A 20,931-nucleotide genomic window follows, 5' to 3' on the forward strand; every position below is an offset into this window, starting at 1 on the left:
GAGGTATTAGAAGCAGACTCAGGGAAACTGAAAAGGGTGGGATCCTGGATTCATCTGCTGCTGCTAAGGGAAAGAAAATTATTAGGTAATTTTACATATTTTTTTTCTTTCCTTAGCATGAGCAGCAGATGAATTCAGAAACCTGTGGTATGTAGCAAAGCAGTATCTAAACGTGGGGGGGAGAGAGACAGATGCAGGCTCAGCCGCGAGGACCACAGAACCAAAGGCAGAATCCTAGACCAAGTTGCTGCTCTGCAAATCTCACCCAGATTCACAACACTCGTCTCTACCCTGGGAGACACCAAAGCACGAGCTAGCAACTGGTTTGGAGGAGAACGCCCTGCCAGAAAAATAGGCAGAGGAAATCTCCTACCGAAGGCAATGGGCAATAGAAGGCTTGGAAGCCGTCTTGCCATGCGAGGGCCCGCAAAGAGCAACAAAAGATGATCAGATCAACGAAAGTCATTAGTAACTTCCTGGTACTGAAGAAGAACATGCCGAACATCCAGAGAGCACAAGCGCTGAAAGTCCTTTGGATACTGAGCCACCTGAAAAGCTGGCAAAAACAGCTGCTGATTAAGATGGAAAGGCGAAACCACCTTAGGCAAAAAGGAGTGAACAGTCTGGACCATCACCCCAGCAGGTGCAGAGAAATGGGTCTCTGCAAGAGAGAGCCTACAACTGTGAAACTCTGTGAGCAGAAGAGAAGCCACTAGAAAAACTGACTAGAGGGTGAGGTCTGCACCATGACTGAACATAAAGGGTCAAATGGAGGGGCTTGAAGTGTCCTCAGCACAAGATTCCAATTCCAAATCGGACACGGATGAAAGACAGGAGGCTTAGGCTGCGCAGCTCCCTAGAGTAAGCTATACAACCCTGGTAACATAACATAACATATACATAGTAGATGACGACAGAAAAAGACCTGCATGGTCCATCCAGTCTGCCCAACAAGATAAACTCATATGTGCTACTTTTTGTGTATACAGGGCAGCTGCCTGAACCCCTAGGGAGTTGGCTGCCAGGCCATTCTGCAACCCAGAGGGCAAGAAAGCCAAAATGTACGGCAAGGTGTTATGATTCTGCCGGTTTGGCTGAGGGGGAGGGGGGACGTCTCTTCTGATTGGCTGCCAGGAGTTGTGCTGACGTCAGGGGATAGTACTTTAGCCTGCAGCTGAAGAGTTTCTCTGCTTTTGCGTTACTTATTTGGTGGTAACAGGAAAGCCTGATAGGTTTCTCTCAGAACGTGCTCTAGGTTCTGACAGGGATCTGTGTTGATTTAGAGTATTCTTTTCCTTCCCTCTGGGTTAGCTGCTGCTGTGTTTGTGTGTGTGTGTGGGTAGCTCTGTAATCAGGGTCAGCTGCTCGTTTGTTTAGTGGGGGCTGGGCATTGCTCAGCCTCCAGGGCTCTGGGCTGAGTGAGAGCGTTCTCCTTTGTTTGTTTGTTTTAAAGATTTCTCTTCCCAGTGTCCCGGCCTGCTGGCTCAGTGAGTTTAACCCTTTGTGTACTGTGTGTATTGTATTCCTGCCTCTGCCTATGTGTTTGTTTGGATGGGCCTCACTCCCTCTGATTGTTTGTTGATTTATGTCACTCTCTCTCTGCTGGCTTCAAGCTTAACCCTTTGTGTTCTGGGTGCCTCTGTCTACAGTGGGGTTGAGGCAAAGGCTTTCTGCCTTCCTTTTGTGTTTGGTTCCTCTGGTTTCTGCCTGGGGCTCCTACCCTGGTGGGGGGGGGGGGTTGCTGTGTTAGTTTCCCTGTCCTGCGCTAGTCTCCTGCGTGGGCGTGGCCCGCTCTGGTCCTTTGTTTCCCCCTCTGCCCTATTGCTAGTTTTCAGCGCGTGTCTGGCCTCTTGGGGCCCTCTGGGTTCTTTCATCCCTCCCTGTGTGTGATTGGGTTCCAGTTCAGCCGTGAGGCTCGCACCAGTGGCTCTGTCTGCGTGGGTTCCGGTTCGGCCGCGAGGCCCGCCTGTATGCCTATTTCCCTTCTTCCTGAGGGACTGTGGGGAGGGGTAGCTTAGGGGGTATTGTGTAGCTGGGGTGTGCGGTGGTGGGTCGGTCTCCCCTTGGCCTGGGTCGGCGCCCTGCTGGCCTCGGCCAGGGCCCAAGGGCTCACGACCAACCCAACGGATTACACAAGGAAGCCGGAAATGGCGAAATTGCACTGTCGTAGCAAAAGGATTCGAAGTGCTGCCACACTCTAGTGTATGCTGCTGAAGTAGATCACTTCTTGGCCTGAAGCAAAATGATGATGATCGGGTCAGAATAACCCTTCCTCCTCAATTTCACCCACTCAAGAATCAGGCCATAAGAACAAAGCGAGAGGGATTTTCCCTGAGGACCAGATCCAGACAGAGAAAGTTGGGCATCGGTGGAAGATGCAATGGCCCTTCTACCACCAAGCGGATCAATTCCACGAACCATGGACTTTTGGGCCAGTCTGAGGCCACCAGAATGACCCTGCCCGAACATGGCGGAGAACTCTGTTGTTCAGTATCTACTTAGGAAAGACATAAAGTACCAGCTTCGCTGGCCCCTGTAGCAGTAGAGCATCAGTACCGCGCTCCCGTCGTCTGCTGAATAATCGAGAGACCTAGCACTGGCCGCCATTAAATACAGCCCGGGGTTCCCCCAGCGCTGGGCGATCAACTTGAAGGGAGAGAGCTCCCATTAGCGTGGATCCAAGGCGTCCTGGGTCAGAAGTCAGCCTGAACATTCTCTGCTCCCACAAGGTGTGCCGCAAAGAGCTGCAGCACATGAGATTCCACTCACTGAAGAAGTAGACTGGTGTGCTCCGCAAGGAGGGGACTGTGAGCATCCCCTTGGCGGTTGATATAAGAAACCGCTGTCAAGTTGTCCAAGAGAATCCTCACTGGTATCCCCAGGAGAAGTAGCTAAAAAGCCAGAAGAGCCTTGTGGACATCCCGAAGCTCCAATAGGTTGAAGGGCCATTGAGCTTCCAGGGGGACCAAAGGCCTTGTGAATACTGGGAGAGACAATGTGCTTCACCCCCGGAAAGGCTGGCATCCGAGATCACCACTATCCAGTCGGGAACCTGAAGGGCACAGCCCCGAATCAAACTGGCTGACGGAAGCTACCAATGCAGACTGTACCGGGCAGGCAACTTCCAAATGAGACGTCTCTCATAGTCCTTAGAGACTAGGGACCAGCGGCTCAACAGAGAACACTGGTGAGGATGCATGTGGGCCCAAGCCCACAGAACAACCCCCAAAGAGGCTGCCATCAGACCCAACATTTGGGCATTGTCCCAAACTCGGGGGACACGGTTCCTCAACAGGAGGAGCACATGGCTTTCAACCTGAGGCGTCTCTGGTGCAGGAGAAACACCTGGCCAAGAGTAGAGTAAAAAAGAACTCCCAGGTATCCCAAGGTCTGAAAAGGCACCAGGTGGCTCCTGGGGAAATTGATCACCCAGCCCAAAGGTTGGAGTTAGAGACAGTACACAAGCTGTGGCCTGTAGGCTGTCTTGGACCAAGAAAGCCCAGATGAGCCAATCGTCCAGACGGGAAAGAACCCAAATCCATTCATGGAGCAAACCTGCCGCCACAACCACCATCACCTTTAAAAAGGTCCTTGGCACCATTGCCAGGCCAAGAGGTAGTGCTTGAAATTGGAACTGCTGTTCCACGATGTCAAAGCACAGAAACTTCTGGTGAGGAGGCCAAAAAGGGAAAATGCAAGCAAGACTCCTTGAGATCTAGGGAAGTGAGGAACTCCCTGGGCTGCACCACAGCAGCAATGATAGATCTCACGGTTTCCATGCGAAAAAAGGCATATGCGCAAAGGCTGATTTCACCCTCCTGAGATCTAGCCTGGGCCAGCAGGAACCTCCCTTCCAAGGCACCATGAAATAAATGGAGTAACGGCCGAGCCCATGCTCTACACTGGGTGCTAGCACAACAACCCTGAAGTAAAGAAGTCGAGAGAAGGAAGAATGGACTTCTGCCCGCTTTAAGGAAGCGGCGCACAGATGCTCCAAGAAAGAAATCTCTGATGGGAGAAGAGAACTAGAGTTTGTAGCAGTCTAGAACAAACGCTAAAATCCACTGGTCCATGGTCAGCTTGGCCCACTCCTTGAAATAGCGGGACAAACATCCCCCTACCATGACCTTGGAGAGGACCAGCACCTCATTGATGCGAAGGGTGGGAAGGGACAGGAGATCTACCTGCAGCCCCAGAGGAGCGTTTATCAGCCCGATAGGACTGCCGCTGTGGAGGTTGAGATTTTACCGGGAGAGAAGGATTGCCCAGGTGATACCTTCTGGTATCACGAAATCATGACATTTTGTTGGCTTCCCCACAAAGAGGAGCAAGGCCTGTCCTCCAGCAAGTGCTGAGACTAGAATCTCCAAAGTCCTTGATCAACTTCTCCAAGTACTAGCCAAACAAAAGGTTATCCTTAAATGGCAACCGGACCAAATGTTGCCTGGATGCTAAGTCTGCAGCCCAGTGGTGGGTGACGGCTTATCACTGTTAAAACCATTTGCTTGGCTGAAGCTCTAAGTCATAGAGCGTGCCTGCTAAGTAAGCCAACTCCATTTCCTCATCAGAAAACTCAGAGGGAGGTAGTATTCCAGAGACGAGGAAGAAGGCAGCGCCTACTGTTCACAGGGGGACTGTGTGGGCCGCAGAACAGCAGACAGCCGGCTGAAAGCAAAGGCTGCCACCTCAAAGGACATTTTAAGAGTAGACTCGAGTTTATGGTCCTGCATGTCCTTGAGGGCTATACCAGTTTCCACCGGCAGCGTGGTCTTCTTGGTCACTGCTGGTACCAAGTCATCCAACTTAGGCAGCCTCAAGTGCTCCAAATCATTGTGTGCTGTCGGGTACAGGCAGGCCATTGCCTTCGCCACCCGAAGCCCCACATCCAGGATAGACCACTGTGCAGAGAACAACTCATGCATGGCTTCATGAACAGGGAGGGCCTTAGAGGGCCTTCTAGAAGTAGCCACCTTGGTGTTCCAGGAAGCCACCACTTGCGCATCAGGAGAAGGAATATTTAAAGTCTGTATAGCTTTGGCGAAAAGGAAAGGCAACCCATCCTTATGGAAAACCCGTATTGCTGAGGGAATGTTCACCTTAGATGCAAGCGTCTCCGTCCTCTAAAAAGTCCAAGTCTGCCGCAACCAGAGAGGACGAGTCCCTGCCTTCCACAGAAGGTCCAGGAGAAAGATAGGCATCCAAATCCCCATCCAAGCCAGACTCCCAGCGCTTAGAAACCGTAGCCTCCGACCCAGTCACAGGGAGGCTCACAGTGGAAGTGAATTTGGCAGGAAACATCAGCCCCGGCGCAGATTGTGTCAACAAGAATGGAACCTCTGATTCCTCAACAAGGGAATTCCCTTGAATTGACCCAGCACTGCCCGCGGAAACCATGAGAGTGGGAAAAGCAGCAAGCTGGGGTAAGGCAGGCTGCGCCTCAACTGCGGTAACCGTGGGGGGCGAATTCGAAATGACCGCTGGTTCTGTCGTTGAAGGAGCAAACATCAATTCCCGTAGGTGGGAAGACTCGGCCTCAACCTCAGAGCCTGAAAAATCCAGGGTCTCTTGACTTGAGCACCCTCCTGGACAAAGACTGGAGTCTCTCTGTTTACCACAGCAAGAGCAGCGCTTCACCAATTAAGCCACCATAGAGAAGAAAAAGAGATGCTTGAAGGCAGAAAGGAAAGATACACTCACCGCAACTAAACCTACAGGTGTCAGCAGGTGTGAAGGAAGGATACTGGAGCCAACCTCACTCTCACCATGGCTGGCAGGCACAAAAAGTGCGAGCCCACCGCAAGGCACCTTCAATTATTATTATTATTATTATATATACTTTTTTTTTTTTTTTGCATTTCAAAACTGGGCAAATCTGTGAGGAAGGAAGGGCTGAGGAGAAGGGGTGAGGGAGGGACCTGGGAAACAGGTGTCCCCCTAAAGCTTGACACCGTATTCCCAGAACACCCCCAGCTCTACTGAACTGGCCAAGCCTGAACAGGAGCTATCCAGAAGCCAGGAGCCTGTGGCACACGTCCATCCGCCTGCTGGAGATAGAGAATGCTGACTGGCCAGGGAGTGTCACGTCTTTTAAGGCACAGGGCAAAACATTGTTCTCTGACTCCACCTGCTGGTAGATTGACACAACCCATAGGTTTCTGGATTCATCTGCTGCTCACGCTAAGGAAAGTAGACATTAGTTGTGCTGTAGATAAGCAGACTGATTAAGCCATGTGGTCTCCATCTGCCATCATTTTCTGTTTTTCCTTCAAAATCTGGTAATGCTGTGCTTCTCAAGCCTCTCCTGGAGACACACATCCAGTTGGGTTTTCAGGAATACCACAATGAATATGCATGGTAGATTTGCATTCCATGACTTTCCAATATCTATCAAGTACATATTTGTAGTAATCCTGAAAACCTGACTGGCTAGGTGTGCCTCCAAGAGAGGGTTGAGAAGTACTGTCAATGTATCAAAGCCAGATGTCGCTATGGTGCTCATTTTCAAAGCACTTAATGACCTATGGATAGAGTTACCATATGGCTCCAGAAAAAGGAGGACGGATTGAGCCAGCCGGGTTTTACTTCCATTGCTTTGCAATGGAAGTAAAATCCGGCTGGCTCAATTACTTCCATTGAAAGCAATGGAAGTAAAACCCGGCTGGCTCAATCCGTCCTCCTTTTTCTGGAGCCATATGGTAACCCTACCTATGGAACTTTGCAAGTCTAAGTGCTTTGAAAATACACCTCTAACTCACTTTCACTTTCATTTTGTTACTGTTTCTAAGCAGAATATTTTCGCTGTCATTCCAAATCACACTTCCAATTTTCCTATTGTTACACAAGACACACAGACACATTCATGATTCACGCTCTGCGTGCTCTCCCCACTTCTTTTTGTCTCAGAGCTCAATAACTATTCTTAAGTGTTTTGTTTTTTTTTATTAAACCTGCTGGAGTCCCTTTTTTGTGCAACAGTCAACTCTTTAAGGTGCTCCTGACCCCTTCTGGATGGAAAGGGGAGTAACAACCACTTGTTGCTGCCCCAGTGGAATCATTTTGAAAGGGCACATTCTGATTCCTAAGGGTATTGTTCTGTAGGTTAGTAATGTTATAAGCATCAGTCTGAGCTGTGCAGTGCAGCACCGTCAAACGTCGAAAAAGCAGCTTTTTGCATGCAAATACAGATCAATGTACCACCACCCATCGCCCCTGAGCGTCATGGTAAGATATATGCTTTACAAAGGGTAATGACTTATTGACGAGGATTGCAGTGCCTGCCCATCTGAGAATTGGAGCTGCGGAATAGTAATGGCTCTGGAGTTTTTGGTGTTCAAGGTCACTTAAATGGATTTCCTGCAAAAATACAATTCCTGCCCTCAGACGGCGCAGCTCCACCAAAATCTTTTTGTGTTTAATCGGAGAGTTAACGCCACAAATATTCCATGATATGACATTAACTGTAATCATCCCCAGAGAGCAGGAATCCAAGTACCTACAAGTCTAGTTCTCCTATGAAAATAAAAGACAAAGGGTATAGATTGCAGGTAAATCTGTAAGGCAAAAAGCACACATAATAGGGACAAAGATATAAACTTGAATATCCTTTTTATCCCATACCCCCTCCCCCGCCCCAACAATCCCCAAACATTGTCTCATTAGAACACCAGAACAAGCCCCTCCATTAAACAGTTCTCTCTTGTTTACTTTGCACTTCAGTATAGCAATCAAGCTACAACCATAACTATATTAATTATGGGTTCAATGACAAATCCCAGAGAACACCAGTTAAGATCTAAACAAACTGCAAATAAAATATTTGAATTACTGGTACATGAAAAAAAACCAGAGCAGGTCTGGAATTTCTCAAAAGTCCTTAAGAGTAAGGTCCCCAGACTCCGAGGCTTCCAAAGATTATCTTTTCAATCTGTTGCTGCGCTAAGGAACTTGATGCCATCTTGGAGTGGTCGAGTGAGTTATCAGGGATGCAGAAGATATGTCAGGTTCTGGATCTTTCCATAAGCCTGCACCGCATAATTGAGTACGAGCCTCAGAAGCAGTTTTAACCTGGTATGTTTAGGAAAAAAAAATCATTTATAATGGATTTGCTCTCTCTATAGTAATGTAGTGACATCTTTAAAATCTTTCATCCTTTTTCAAAAATTAAAGCCAACAAATCCTGATGGATTTCAATAATCTTCCTTTGATAATGCAAAACTCCCAGTTTGCAAGCAGAAGAAAGCACTCTTTCCTTAATTACATACGAGAGGAAACAAGCTATAAAATCTCTAGGCTTATTGTTGCGTTGGGGCCCCAGGGCCCAATGCACCCTGTCAAGTTTCAGCTCTTCCAAGGAAGTTAACAGGCGCTGACATATATCCTGAACAATGGCTCCACAATTTTCCTCTCCCTCTGTTTCCAGGACCCCTCTTAGTGGCCCGTAGTCTTGCACAGTCCATGTGCGTCTCGATTTGTTCAGTTTTTTTTCTGTGCGGGAGCCCAGATCTTCCAGGCCTCTGCACAGATCTTGTATCAAGGCCTTTAACACGCTCATTCTCGTCATGGAATCTTGCTGAAGGGCTCACTTAAGTTCATTCAGCATTGGCTGTAATATGGGTTTGTAAGTGACACCACTGCATCACAAATCTCAGAATCCTCCAAGGCATCCAACTGTTCCACATCACCACAGTTCACATATGCCTAATCCAGATCTGTATCGTCACTGCCAGCAGCCAGGAAATAATGCTTAATTTCACCAGGACATTTTTTTTGGACATCGCAGCTACCAAGCAAGTATAATAGCGTTCTTAAGGAGGGAATCCCAAAAATCCCACCTGTAGTATTGGGGCTTGACCGGAGCTTCAGGCTGTTGCTGCCATCTTTTTGATGTCACGGAAAGGCTCTGGCCTTGGAGTTAAATATGTTTGTGTTAAAGTTCATCCTTTTTCATGTCCCTAATACAAATGGGGAAATCTGATAAATCATAGATTCATATCTGGCTACACGTAAGAGGCAGTTGAGTGTTTATATAGCATTAGGATGAAAAGTATAAAGGTAAAATAACTCAAATGTTTTATTTTAGTTTTGTAAGATTTCATGGCTGCTTAAAAGCCATGGGTTCCCTTCTGTACCCTCTGCATGCCAGTCCCCACAATCTCTTCTTCCACTCTACTGTTTTGGCTCCGTCCCCACTTGCTTTCTAATGCCCAATTCCACTCTTTCACAGTGTGTTCCTCCATCATCTTTCTCTACTCTTCTTACCTTAGAGAGCACACCAACTCCACTGCTTTAGCCCCGGCTGAGCCTTTATCTTAGTTGGTGAGGCTTTGGAAACACTGCTGCTCTTGCCGCTGGCATGCTTTTGTTTTCTGCTTGTGAGTACAGCAAACCAAATACTATGCATGTGTTTTAACATAATGCCCACTTATGCTTTTTTATAAAACTTTAATAAAAATTGGGAAAAGAGAGCCAAGCTTGACCTGACTATTGCCCAAGTAAGTAATGGGGCTTTATGCTGGCAGATGGGAGACACACACATGATTCTGAAATGTTACTTCTAGTGCTGGGACCAGTAAGGACTGGAATTGCTGCTTCAGCGGGAAGAAAGCAGTCCTAACTATTGCACAAGAGCAACAACTATTAGTTGGTTTAAGAGTGTGTATGTATTAGGGTTCAGAGGAGCTAATGTCCTTGTTCCTGAGCTAGAAGACTGCTGCAGTGGCCAAGGTAGACAGGTGTGAGGGAATAAGAGCTCATGACAGAGAAGACTTGTGGAACTAGCCTTTTTTGGCGCTTGTTTTATTTGAATTGGAAGCCTTAAAGACCAAGAGGAAAACCCACAAACAAAACAAGAGCAGGCCAATATACTGGAACATAATATTTATTACAACATCTGCCCGATGTGGCCATGTTTCGCCTTCCAGAGGCTGCGTCAGAGGCTCACGCTGGCCAATCAATATACATAAAGTAAAATTCAAAACATCACAAACTGAAAAAACTCACGCTCATACATATAATACATTTAAAATAAATTAAAACTCACAAATATTAGAAAAATACTTTGTAAATAAAGTCAGAGCTCATGAATACCGTATGAAATAATATTTCAAAATAAGAAGGAGACATAAATCAAGGTCTCCATTAATCCGACTAACTAGATGTTCACAATAAGTTAGTGTAAATAAAAATATACATACAAAGCATTTGATAAAACAACATTTAAAATGGACAGGTACCTATTGGGTTCCCAAAGGGCACATACACTTAATAGGGGGAAATATATTCAAAGCAAGCAGCAGCAAAATCTCAAAAAGCTTAAAAACAACCAGAAGCATATTACAAAAATGAATTAAAAAAAAAAAAAAGGGGGATAGCGCAGAACTACCTAAACTGAAGGTGGATAATGGAAACCTTGATTTATTTGTGTTCCCTTCTTAATTTTGTTTTTCAAATATTATTTCATATGGTTTTCATGAGCTCTGACTGTTTTTATTTACAAATATGTTTTTAATTAATATTTTCTTAGCTCTTTTGATGAAGTATTTTCTAATATTTGTCAGGGTTTAAAATTTTTTTTTCTTTGATTGGACAGTGCAAGCCCTTAACTCAGCCTTTGGAAGGTGAAATGTGGCCACATCGGGCAGATGTTTTAATAAATATTGTGGTGTTCCAGTATATTGGTCTGCTCTAGTTTTTTTGTGGATTATTTACGTGCAGATTGCCACCTCTGCTGTTTGTGCCAAGAGTAGACCCATCAGACACAGGGTCTGTTGTTCCATATGTAGAGATTAGTCTCTGGTGCAGCATGTAATATTTTTGGTTGACTGCTCAGATAAGTTTAAAAACAAAAAGTCAAAATAATTGTTTTATAGAAGCTTGACAACCATCTGCATTTTACTGTTGCTAGGCCACTACCAGAGGATGACCAGCTTGAAGGAGACTTCCTAGCATCAACTGAAACAGACAGCCATTCAGGTAAGAACCATTCTTAACGTAGTAGATGACAGCAGATAAGACCTGAACAGTCCAGCCAGTCTACTCAGTCACATTTGTTATCAATTCATGATTAAACCAACAATGAATGTGGTATAAAATACATGATTTTGATCTTTCTTTGCCATTTTTGGGACACAGACTGTAGAAGTCTTCCTGTCACTGACCTTAATTCCTCGCAACTGGAGTTGCCATTTAAGCACCACTCAACACAACATCTGTGAGGTCAAATTTTTTTTTTTATTTACCATTCTTCCTAATTAGGGATCATCTGTGTTTATCTGGCACCTTTTTGAATTCATTGCTGTTTTAGTCTTCACTACCTCCTCCTCCAAGCATCGACCATCTCCATGAAAAAGTAGTTCCTGACTTAAATCCTAAGTCTGCCACCCCTACAACCTGAATTCATGTCATCTAGTTTTACCATTTTTTCTCATCTCTAGAAAAGACTTGTTTGTATATTAAAACTGACATTTAAATACTTGAAAGGTATGGTATCTTTAGGTTATACATGTTCAGGTCTTCAGTCTCTTCTCTTTCGTCTTTTAACGCAAATCCAGTACCGTTTTTGTTGCCTTCTTCAGAACTGCTTTACGCCTCCAAAACTGAACACAATATGCAAAATTGAGCCCTTGCCAACAACCTATACAGGGGCATTAATACTTCCTTTCTTCAGCTGGTTATGCTTCAGTTTCTACTCAGCCTTGAGATCATTAGACACAGTCACCCCACGGGTCCCTCTCTCTGTTCATGCATATCAGCCTCTGTCCTAGCACATACTGCTGCTCCCTTGGATTTCTACTCCCCAAGTTCATCACTCTGTTCTTCTTTGCATTAAATTTACCCCTTTACCCAACTTCCAGACATTACTTTTCACATCCACTCTATTGCAAATTGTGGTATCATCCACAAGAAGGCAAACTTTACCTTCTAACCCTTCGGCAGTGTTGCTCGCAAATATATTGAATAGAATTGGCCCCAGCACTGATCCTTGAAGCACTCCACTACTCATCCTTCTTTCCTCCAAGTGAATTCTATAAACCACCATCCTCTGACAACTGTCAGTCAACCAGTTTCTAATCAAGTTCACCACTTTTGGTTCTAACTTCAGACCATCGAATTTATTCAGAAGCCTCCTATGAGGAGCCATGTTACATAGTAACATAGTAGATGACGGCAGAAAAAGACCTGCATGGTCCATCCAGTCTGCCCAAGATAAACTCATGTGTATACCTTACCTTGATTTGTACCTGTCTTTCTCAGGGCACAGACCGTATAAGTCTGCCCAGCAGTTTTTCCTGCCTCCCAACCACCTGTCCCGCCTTCCATCACCGGCTCTGGCACAGACCGTATAAAAGTCTGCCCTCCCCTATCCTCGCCTCCCAACCACCAACCCCTCTTCCCCCCCCCCCCCCACCTGCTCTGCCACCCAATTGTAGCTAAGCTTCTGAGGATCCATTCCTTCTGCATAGGATTCCTTTATGCACATCCCATGCATGTTTGAATTCCGTTACTGTTTTCATCGCCACCACCTCCCGCGGGAGGGCATTCCAAGCATCCACCACCCTCTCCGTGAAAAAATACTTCCTGACATCTTTTCTGAGTCTGCCCCCCTTCAATCTCATTTCATGTCCTCTCGTTCTACCGCCTTCCCATCTCCGGAAAAGATTTGTTTGCGGATTAATACCTTTCAAATATTTGAACGTCTGTATCATATCACCCCTGTTCCTCCTTTCCTCCAGGGTATACATGTTAAGGTCAGCAAGTCTCTCTTCATACGTTTTGGAACGCAAATCTCATACCATCCTCGTAGCTTTTCTTTGCACCGCTTCCATTTTTTTGACATCCTTCGCAAGGTACGGCCTCCAAAACTGAACACAGTACTCCAGGTGGGGCCTCACCAATGTCTTATACAGGGGCATTAAAACCTCCCTTCTTCTGCTGGTCACACCTCTCCCTATACAGCCTAGCAATCTTCTAGCTACGGCCACCGCCTTGTCACACTGTTTCGTCGCCTTCAGGTCCTCGGATACTATCACCCCAAGATCCCTCTCCACGTCCGTGCCAATCAGACTCTCCCCGCCTAACACATACGTCTCCCTTGGATTTCCCTAAGTGCATCACTTTGCATTTCTTTGCATTGAATTTTAATTGCCAAACGTTAGACCATTCTTCTAGCTTCTTCAGATCTTTTTTCATGTTTTCCACTCCCTCCGGGGTGTCCACTCTGTTGCAAATCTTGGTGTCATCCGCAAAAAGGCAAACTTTACCTCGTAACCCTTCTGCAATGTCACTCACAAATATATTGAACAGAATCGTCCCCAGCACCGATCCCTGAGGCACTCCACTACTCACCTTTCCCTCCTCCAAGCAAACTCCATTCACCACCACCCTCTGGCGTCTGCCCGTCAACCAGTTCCTAATCCAGTTCACCACTTCGGGTCCTATCTTCAGCCCATCTAGTTTATTCAAGAGCCTCCTGTGGGGAACCGTGTCGAAAGCTTTGCTGAAATCTAAATAGATTACGTCTATAGCACGTCCTTGATTTAATTCTCCCGTCACCCAGTCAAAGAATTCAATGAGATTCGTTTGGCACGATTTCCCTTTGGTGAAACCATGTTGTCTCGGATCTTGCAACTTATTTGCTTCCAGGAAATTCACTATCCTTTCCTTCAGCATCGCTTCCATTACTTTACCAATAACCGAAGTGATGCTTACCGGCCTGTAGTTTCCAGCCTCTTCCCTATCACCACTTTTGTGAAGAGGGACCACCTCCGCCGTTCTCCAGTCCCTCGGAACCTCTCCAGTCTCCAAGGATTTATTAAATCTTTAAGAGGACCCGCCAGAACCTCTCTGAGCTCCCTCAATATCCTGGGGTGGATCCCGTCCGGTCCCATGGCTTTGTCCACCTTTAGCTTTCCAAGTTGTTGATAAACACTCTCTTCCGTGAACGGTGCTCTATCCGCTCCATTCTCAGGTGTACTTTTGCCAGTCCCTCGCGGTCCTTCTCCAGGATTTTCTTCTGTGAAAACAGAGCAAAAGTATCTATTTAGCAAATTGGCTTTTTCTTCATCATTTTCTACATAGCGTTTTGTTGTATCTTTTAGTCTCACAATTCCGTTTTTAGTCTTTCTCCTTTCACTAATATACCTGAAGAAGTTTTTGTCTCCCCTTCTTCCATTTCTAGCCATTTGTTCTTCCGCTTGCGCCTTCGCCAGACGTACCTCTCTCTTGCCTTCTTTCAGTTTCATCCGGTATTCCTCCCCGTGTTCCTGTTCTTGAGATTTTCTATATTTCTGGAACGCCAACTCTTTAGCCTTTATTTTCTCAGCCACTTGCTTGGAGAACCATATCGGTTTCCTTTTTCTTTTGCTTTTAGTTACTCTCCTTACATAAAGGTCTGTGGCCCTATTTATTACTTCTTTCAGCCTGGACCACTGTCCTTCCACTTCTCGTACGTCCTCCCAGCCCATCAGCTCCTTTCTCAGGTATTCGCCCATTTTACTGAAGTCAGCACGCTTGAAATCCAGGACTTTGAGTTTAGAGTGTCCGCCCTGCACTTCAGCCGTCATATCAAACCAAACCGTTTGATGGTCACTGCTTTTCAGGTGTGCACCCACTCTGACATTTGACACACTATTCCCATTTGTGAGCACCAGATCCAACGTTGCTCCCTCCCTCGTGGGTTCCGTCACCATTTGTCTGAGCAGAGCACTTTGGAAAGCATCCACAATCTGTCTACTTCTTTCAGATTTGGCAGATGGAACCTTCCAATCTACATCTGGCAGATTAAAATCTCCCAACAACAGCACCTCTCTTTTCTTCGCCAACTTATGAATATCAGCGATCAGATCTTTATCTAGTTCCTCCAATTGTGTCGGGGGTCTGTAGACAACGCCCACGTGGACAGAGGTTCCATCTCTCTTTTTAAGGTGATCCATATCGCTTCTTCCTTTCCCCAGTTTCCTGTCATTTCAGTCGCTGCGATATCATTTCTCACATACAGAGCTACTCCTCCACCTTTACGCCCCTCTCTGTCCTTCCTAAAAAGATTATAGCCTAGTATGTTTACATCCCATTCATGGAAACCATTGAGCCATGTCTCTGTGACTGCAACTATGTCCAAGTCTGCCTCCAACATCAGGGCTTGAAGGTCATGAATTTTATTGCTTAGACTATGAGCATTTGTGGTCATCGCTTTCCATCTACATTTCCTAGTATGTGTTTCGGTTTTAGTGATTTGGGGGTGTCTTTTCTCTTTGGGTACCTTCTTATCTTTTTTTCCACCTTCCTTGGTTTTTGTTCTGCCTCAGTTTTATTTTCAGGAACATCGCAATGCTGTAGTGGAGCAAAAGAATTTTGTAGTGGCAACACTTGTGCTGGTGGATGCTTTTGTGTCACATGACGAAGTCTGCCTGAGCCTACTGTGAACCATCTGTTCTTATGTGGTTTTATTTTTTGAGGCAGTGGTGAGAAGTTATGATTCTGCACAGTCCTATAAGTTGCTTTAATTGCATCTAATTCTTGCATTACTTTTAGAGCTCTTGTTTTAAAGTAGATAGCTGAAGACAGATAGGACAAGCTTTCAGTCTCCAGATGATTTGCCTTGAAACTAAAGCACCACAATTATTGCAGAGAATAAAAGTCATCCTGATTGGTTGAAATGGGTATGAACAGGTGTACTATGTTGGAGTTAACAGGCTGCAAGATTGCCTGTGTATGATTGAGGAGTAAAGTTAATGAGGTTTGGTTTGGCTATAAATGAGTGGAAAACCCTGGGGTGGGTGGGATTATAAGTCCCCAAGTGTCAGCTAACTGCTGTTTTATCAAGGGAATTCTCTAGCTGGGTGGGATCAGGACCAAAGAATTTCCAATTGAATTAACCTTTAAAATTGTCTAAGAATTATAACTTTTTAATCTAAATATTCCCAATAATTACAGCTGTGTAAAATGTTACTTTTGAGTCTCAAATGAATTCAATGCTGTTTTAACAGCCTCTCCTCTCTCTTCCTATCAATCAGAGCTTGGCAGGACAAGATAGAAAGAAAGAAAAGGTTTCACAGGGCTAATTAATTAATTAAGCAATAAGCATTAAATTTAAGAGAAGAATCAGGTATCTCACCTCTAGCCTGAAAGTTGAGAAGTTTGGACTTTATTTTAAAGTCAGAATTTACTTTAGTGTGCAGGGGTCCAAATAACCTGGAAAAATTTCAAACACAATTGGTTTGTCTCCCCCTTCAAGGCCAATCTATCTCCTGTTGTGCAGTGAAATGGTCCCCAGTTTCTAATCAAGTTCACCACTTTTGGTTCTAACTTCAGACCGTCGAATTTATTCAGAAGCCTCCTATGAGGAGCCATGTTGTTCTTTGCTGAAACCCAAATATAGTACATTTAGCACGTGTCCTCATTCCAGTTCTCTGGGCACCCATTCAAAGAAATCAGATTCATTTGGCATGACTTTCCTTTGGTAAAACCATGCTGCCTTTGATCTTGTAACCCATTGGTTTCCAGAAAATTCAGTATCCTTTCATTCATCAGCACCTCCATTGGTTTTCTAACCACTTGATAAAGTAAGGCTTAAGGCCTATAGTCTCCTACTTCTGTCACCACTTTTCTGTGAAGAAAGATCACACGGCTCTTCTCCAGTTCCACAGAACTCTCTTGTCTCAGATTACTAAACATATCTTTTAAGAGGACCCACCAGAACCTCTGCACTCCCTCAGTATCCCAAGGAGAGGGATCCCATCCAGTCCCATAGCTTTGTCCACCTTCAGTTTTTCAAGCTTTTCATAAACACTTTCATCCATGAATGGTGTGATATCTACACCATTCTCATATGTATCTTTTTCAACTTTCTAGTTGTTATGCAAGTTTTCCTTCCATGAACACAGAACAGATGTATTTGTTTAGCACATCTGCTTTTTCCCTCATCACTCTCCACACAGCGGTTCACAGCATCTTTCAGTCTTAGTCTGAAATTCTATTTCTAACCTTCCTCCTTTCACTAATATGCTTGAGGAGTGTGTATATGTGTGGGGGGCACTCAAGGTGAGGAGGGCCAAAAAGAACACTCAAAAAAAAAAAGCAACTAGCAGTGGGGAGGGGGGACCAACCGGCGAGGCAGAAAAAACCAAAACAGTAACCTGCAACCTTGAAAACTGCCCACAGCGAGTTTAAAAGAGCTGCCCAATTCCTCATTAAAACCATGGAGTTGGCAACTCTGGTCATATGGATAAAGGCTCTATCTTCTCTTTTCAAGGCAATCCATATTGCTGCTGCCTGAATTTCAGTCACTTTAATATTATTTCTCAAATACAGAGGTACTTCTTAATCTTTTTGATCATTTCTGTCCTTCCTGAATAAATTATAGCCTGGTATGTTTGCATTCCATGCATGGGAGTCATTGAACCATGTCTCTGCGATAGCAACTATATCTTAGTCTGCCTCTGATATCAGGGCTTGCAGATCACAAAATTTGTTACTTAGACTGCAAGTGTTTTGTGGTCATTGCCATTCAAATGTAGCTGGAAAGCAGTCTAGTCTTTTGTATAGTTTTTTGCTTACTCTCTTCTTACTCTGGTGTTGAAGTGAGTTGCTAAGATGATGGTTTAAATTATTTTCTTTGCTTGCTGTCATACTCTTTGCTTTTGCAGGGGGGTGATTACATGAAATGACCTGCTTCCTTATGCCACCCCTTAATTTTTAGTTTAAATGCCTAGAAACATTAAGCTTTGCTTTTTGGGGTTTATTTATTTACAGGGCTTGATATACCACTATATGCCAAAAATATGGCTTCAAAGTGGTTCACAATAAAAGACAATGATATGGGGAGGCAGAATAAAATCTAGGGGTCAGCAGGATAGGCTAGGGAAAAAAGATTTTTCAGAGAGGATTTTAATTTAGTTAAGCAGGATTCTGAGCGAAGATGAGAGGGCAGGGCGTTCCAAAGTCTGGGACTAGCATAACTGATGCATGTGTAGGTTCAAGTCAAATGACAGATGGAGGTAGAAGTTGAAGCAGACCAGCATTTGTGGAGCAGAGTGAGCGAGATGGTGTATAGGGTATGAGGAGGCAGGAAAGGTAGTCTGGGGCAGCTGGGAGGTGGGATTTGAACACTAAGATTAGAAGTTTAAATTGAATTTGTGCTGAAAGAGGTAGCTAGTGTTCTTGATAAAGCAGAGGCATGATAAGGTCAAAAGGCTTTGCATGATGAAGAAGGCAGACCGCTGTTGATTGAACTAATTGAAGTCATTTTTTAAAGCGTGAAGTAAGCCTGCATATAGTGAGTTACAGTAGTCCAGATGAGTAATTACAATTGACAGGAGAAGGGCACAGATGGATGAAAATGAAAAGAGTGAATATCACATATACTACAGAGTGTAAAGAAAGAAACTGTGTTGATATGTGATTTGAAAATGAGCTGGCTATCAAAAAATACTCCAAGGATTTTGACTGTCTTGAAATGCTAAGGAACACTGATCAAGAAGGGGTAGAAGAGTATGGATTAAGGAAGTGAATGGCTTCATGCTTCTGGGAATTAAGAGACGGTGATCCCAGCGCCAGATAGAGACTTTTTAGAGAACTCAAGTTTGGATAAATCCGACTGTGAAGGGGAGATATGATAGAGAATTGGATGTCATCAGCGTAGCAGAAAGGTAGACAGTGATTGGACTGGATAACAGTGAGGAGTGAGGCAAGAAAAATATTGAAGAGAGTTGGGGCAAGGATAGAACCCTGAGGGACACCAGATTTGACAGAGAAGGTGTGAGATTGGATATACTAATGAGCATGATCAGAGAGAGAACTACAAAACCATTGATAGAGTACTGATAGAGTAGAGATGTGATAAAAAGAGGGAGTGGTCGACCAGATCAAAAGCAGAAGATAAGTCCAAGGAAACTACTATAACCGAAAAGCCCTTGTCTAAAAATGTTCTAAAAGAATCGTGGAGAGCTGTAAGAAGGGTCTCTGTTCTATGACCTTTATGGAAGCTAGCTTGATATGGATGAAGAGCAAGTGAAGTTTCGAGGAAATCAAGGTGATGATGGACAATCTTTTCCAATATTTTTGAGAGAAATGGAAGATTTGAAATTGTCTGGTAGTTAGCTGGGTCCAGAGTGGGTTTTTTTTTTTTTAAGAAGAGGAGTAATAAGAACATGCTCCTGAGAGGTGGGAATTTGGCCAGTGAATAGACTGAGCTGAATTAGAGGGAGGGTATAAGGTGAGATATGTTTGAAAACAGATGCTGGCTATGGGTCGAGGGCAGAACTGGAAGGGTTTGTGGTGTTGCATGCTTGAGGAAGACCAGCTGTGGTGTGGTGAAGGGTAGACCAAGAGGAAGAAAGAGTGAGCCAGGGAGGAGAGGGAAGATACAAGGGGGGGTGACAGGTGAAAACCTGGGAGGAAGGTGCTTGGAGAGAGGAGCGCAGAGCTTGCACCTTTTGCTCCCAAAAGGTGTCTAAAGTGTTGGGTGAAAGGATAGTGGAATCATAAGAAGGTAGGCAGGAGCCCAAGGGGGCGACTGATTTAATGAGCTGGAAAAGAGCGCGAGGTTTAAAAGCCACATTAGAGATGCGTTGAGAAATTAAATTTCTCTTCATTTGGTGTAAAAAGAGTTGTATATTGATAGCAGCTGGCACAAAAGATGTCCAGAGTAGCCAGAGAGTGACATTTATGCTAAGCACATTCCGCACTATGGAGCTGTTTCTTGAGCAGTCTTAAGGGACAGTGGCTGAATAGGTGCAACGCTGTCAAGAGCTTGGCAGAGAACTGTTCCTTTTCTGAACCAGGGGAGGGAGTGGGAGGGGGATGGGTGATGCTAAACGTGACAGAGAAGGAAGAAGAGGCAGTAAGGACGAAAGAATGTCATCACTGAGCATTCATTTGGAAGGGGGGTTGAGTCACCAAAAGGGGAAGGGGAAAGTGGAGAGAGCATGATCAGTTCAAGGATACCATGCTAAATCCAGGTGTGAGAGCTGGAAAGAGGAAGAAGAACATACAACTACCAGATCCAAAGTATTACCAGCTGTGTGGGTGGATACAGATGCATGTTTTGTAAGATAGTTGCTCCAAGAGAGTAAAAGGAGAAGTAAAAGCCAGATGTGGGAATATTGAAATCGCCTAAGATGAGAAGTGGATCAAAGAAGGTACTAGTTTCAGAAAGAGAAGCAGAGATCTCCTCTAAGGAGTTTGAGGTCAGGGAAGGGGTATGGTAAATGGTGGTGAGGTAAAAGTAAGAACTAGAGGTAAAGAAGCATAGGATCCCTTCATCAGAAAGAGCAAGAGGGGTAAAGCTATAAGGAGAGACCGAAGGGAGTTAGAATAGATGAAAACCATGCCCCCACCTTTCTGTTTTGGAGAACTGGGAAAAAGAAAACCTGGGAGAGGATGCATCCAAGAGAATCGCCGTGTTGGCAGGATAAAGCCATGTTACAGTTAAACACAGTAAATCTAGAGAATGATAGCAAATAAGGTCAGCCACAAGAGAACCCTTGTTGTGAAGAGAACAGGTGTTTAGTTGTCCTAGATTCAAGAAGGAAGGGGGTGGTGTAGATAGTGAAGAAGCTGTAATGGATGAAGGAGAGTATGGTGGAAGGCTTGGCATGTGTGGAGGACACCGTCCCCAAATAACACGGTTGGATGACATAGTTGGACCGGAGGAATAAACCAAGACAAGGAGAACAAAAGAAACCGTTAACAAGAAAAGAAAGAGGAGCCGTGGCCAAAGGCAAATATGGGTTGGACCTAAGGAGCAGATATTGAGGATTACATTAGAGTGCTAGTTGCATCAAACCATCTACAACTACAGAACCTTTAGCATTTGTGCCTCCCCTCCCCCCTTGAATCCCTTCCAAAACTTTCCTAGCCACCCCCATCTCATCACATCAGCTCCTAGATAAAAAAGAAAAAACATTCTTGTTCCAGGTATACTCCTCACCAGAG

General features: G+C 44.9%; 1 protein-coding gene across 4 annotated transcripts in view; it reads left to right on the top strand.

Moving 5' to 3' along the window:
* BNIP2 (BCL2 interacting protein 2) overlaps positions 1-20,931 on the top strand; it is a 151,406-nt gene that overhangs the window by 27,955 nt on the left and 102,520 nt on the right. For all 4 annotated transcript variants that reach the window (XM_030188452.1, XM_030188453.1, XM_030188456.1 and 1 more), the window contains one exon: positions 10,904-10,971. In XM_030188452.1, coding sequence (XP_030044312.1) covers positions 10,904-10,971 — 68 coding nt within the window. The remainder of the gene's footprint in view (positions 1-10,903; positions 10,972-20,931) is intronic.

Source organism: Microcaecilia unicolor, chromosome 1 (assembly GCF_901765095.1).
Source record: "Microcaecilia unicolor chromosome 1, aMicUni1.1, whole genome shotgun sequence".
Lineage (NCBI taxonomy): Eukaryota > Metazoa > Chordata > Amphibia > Gymnophiona > Siphonopidae > Microcaecilia > Microcaecilia unicolor.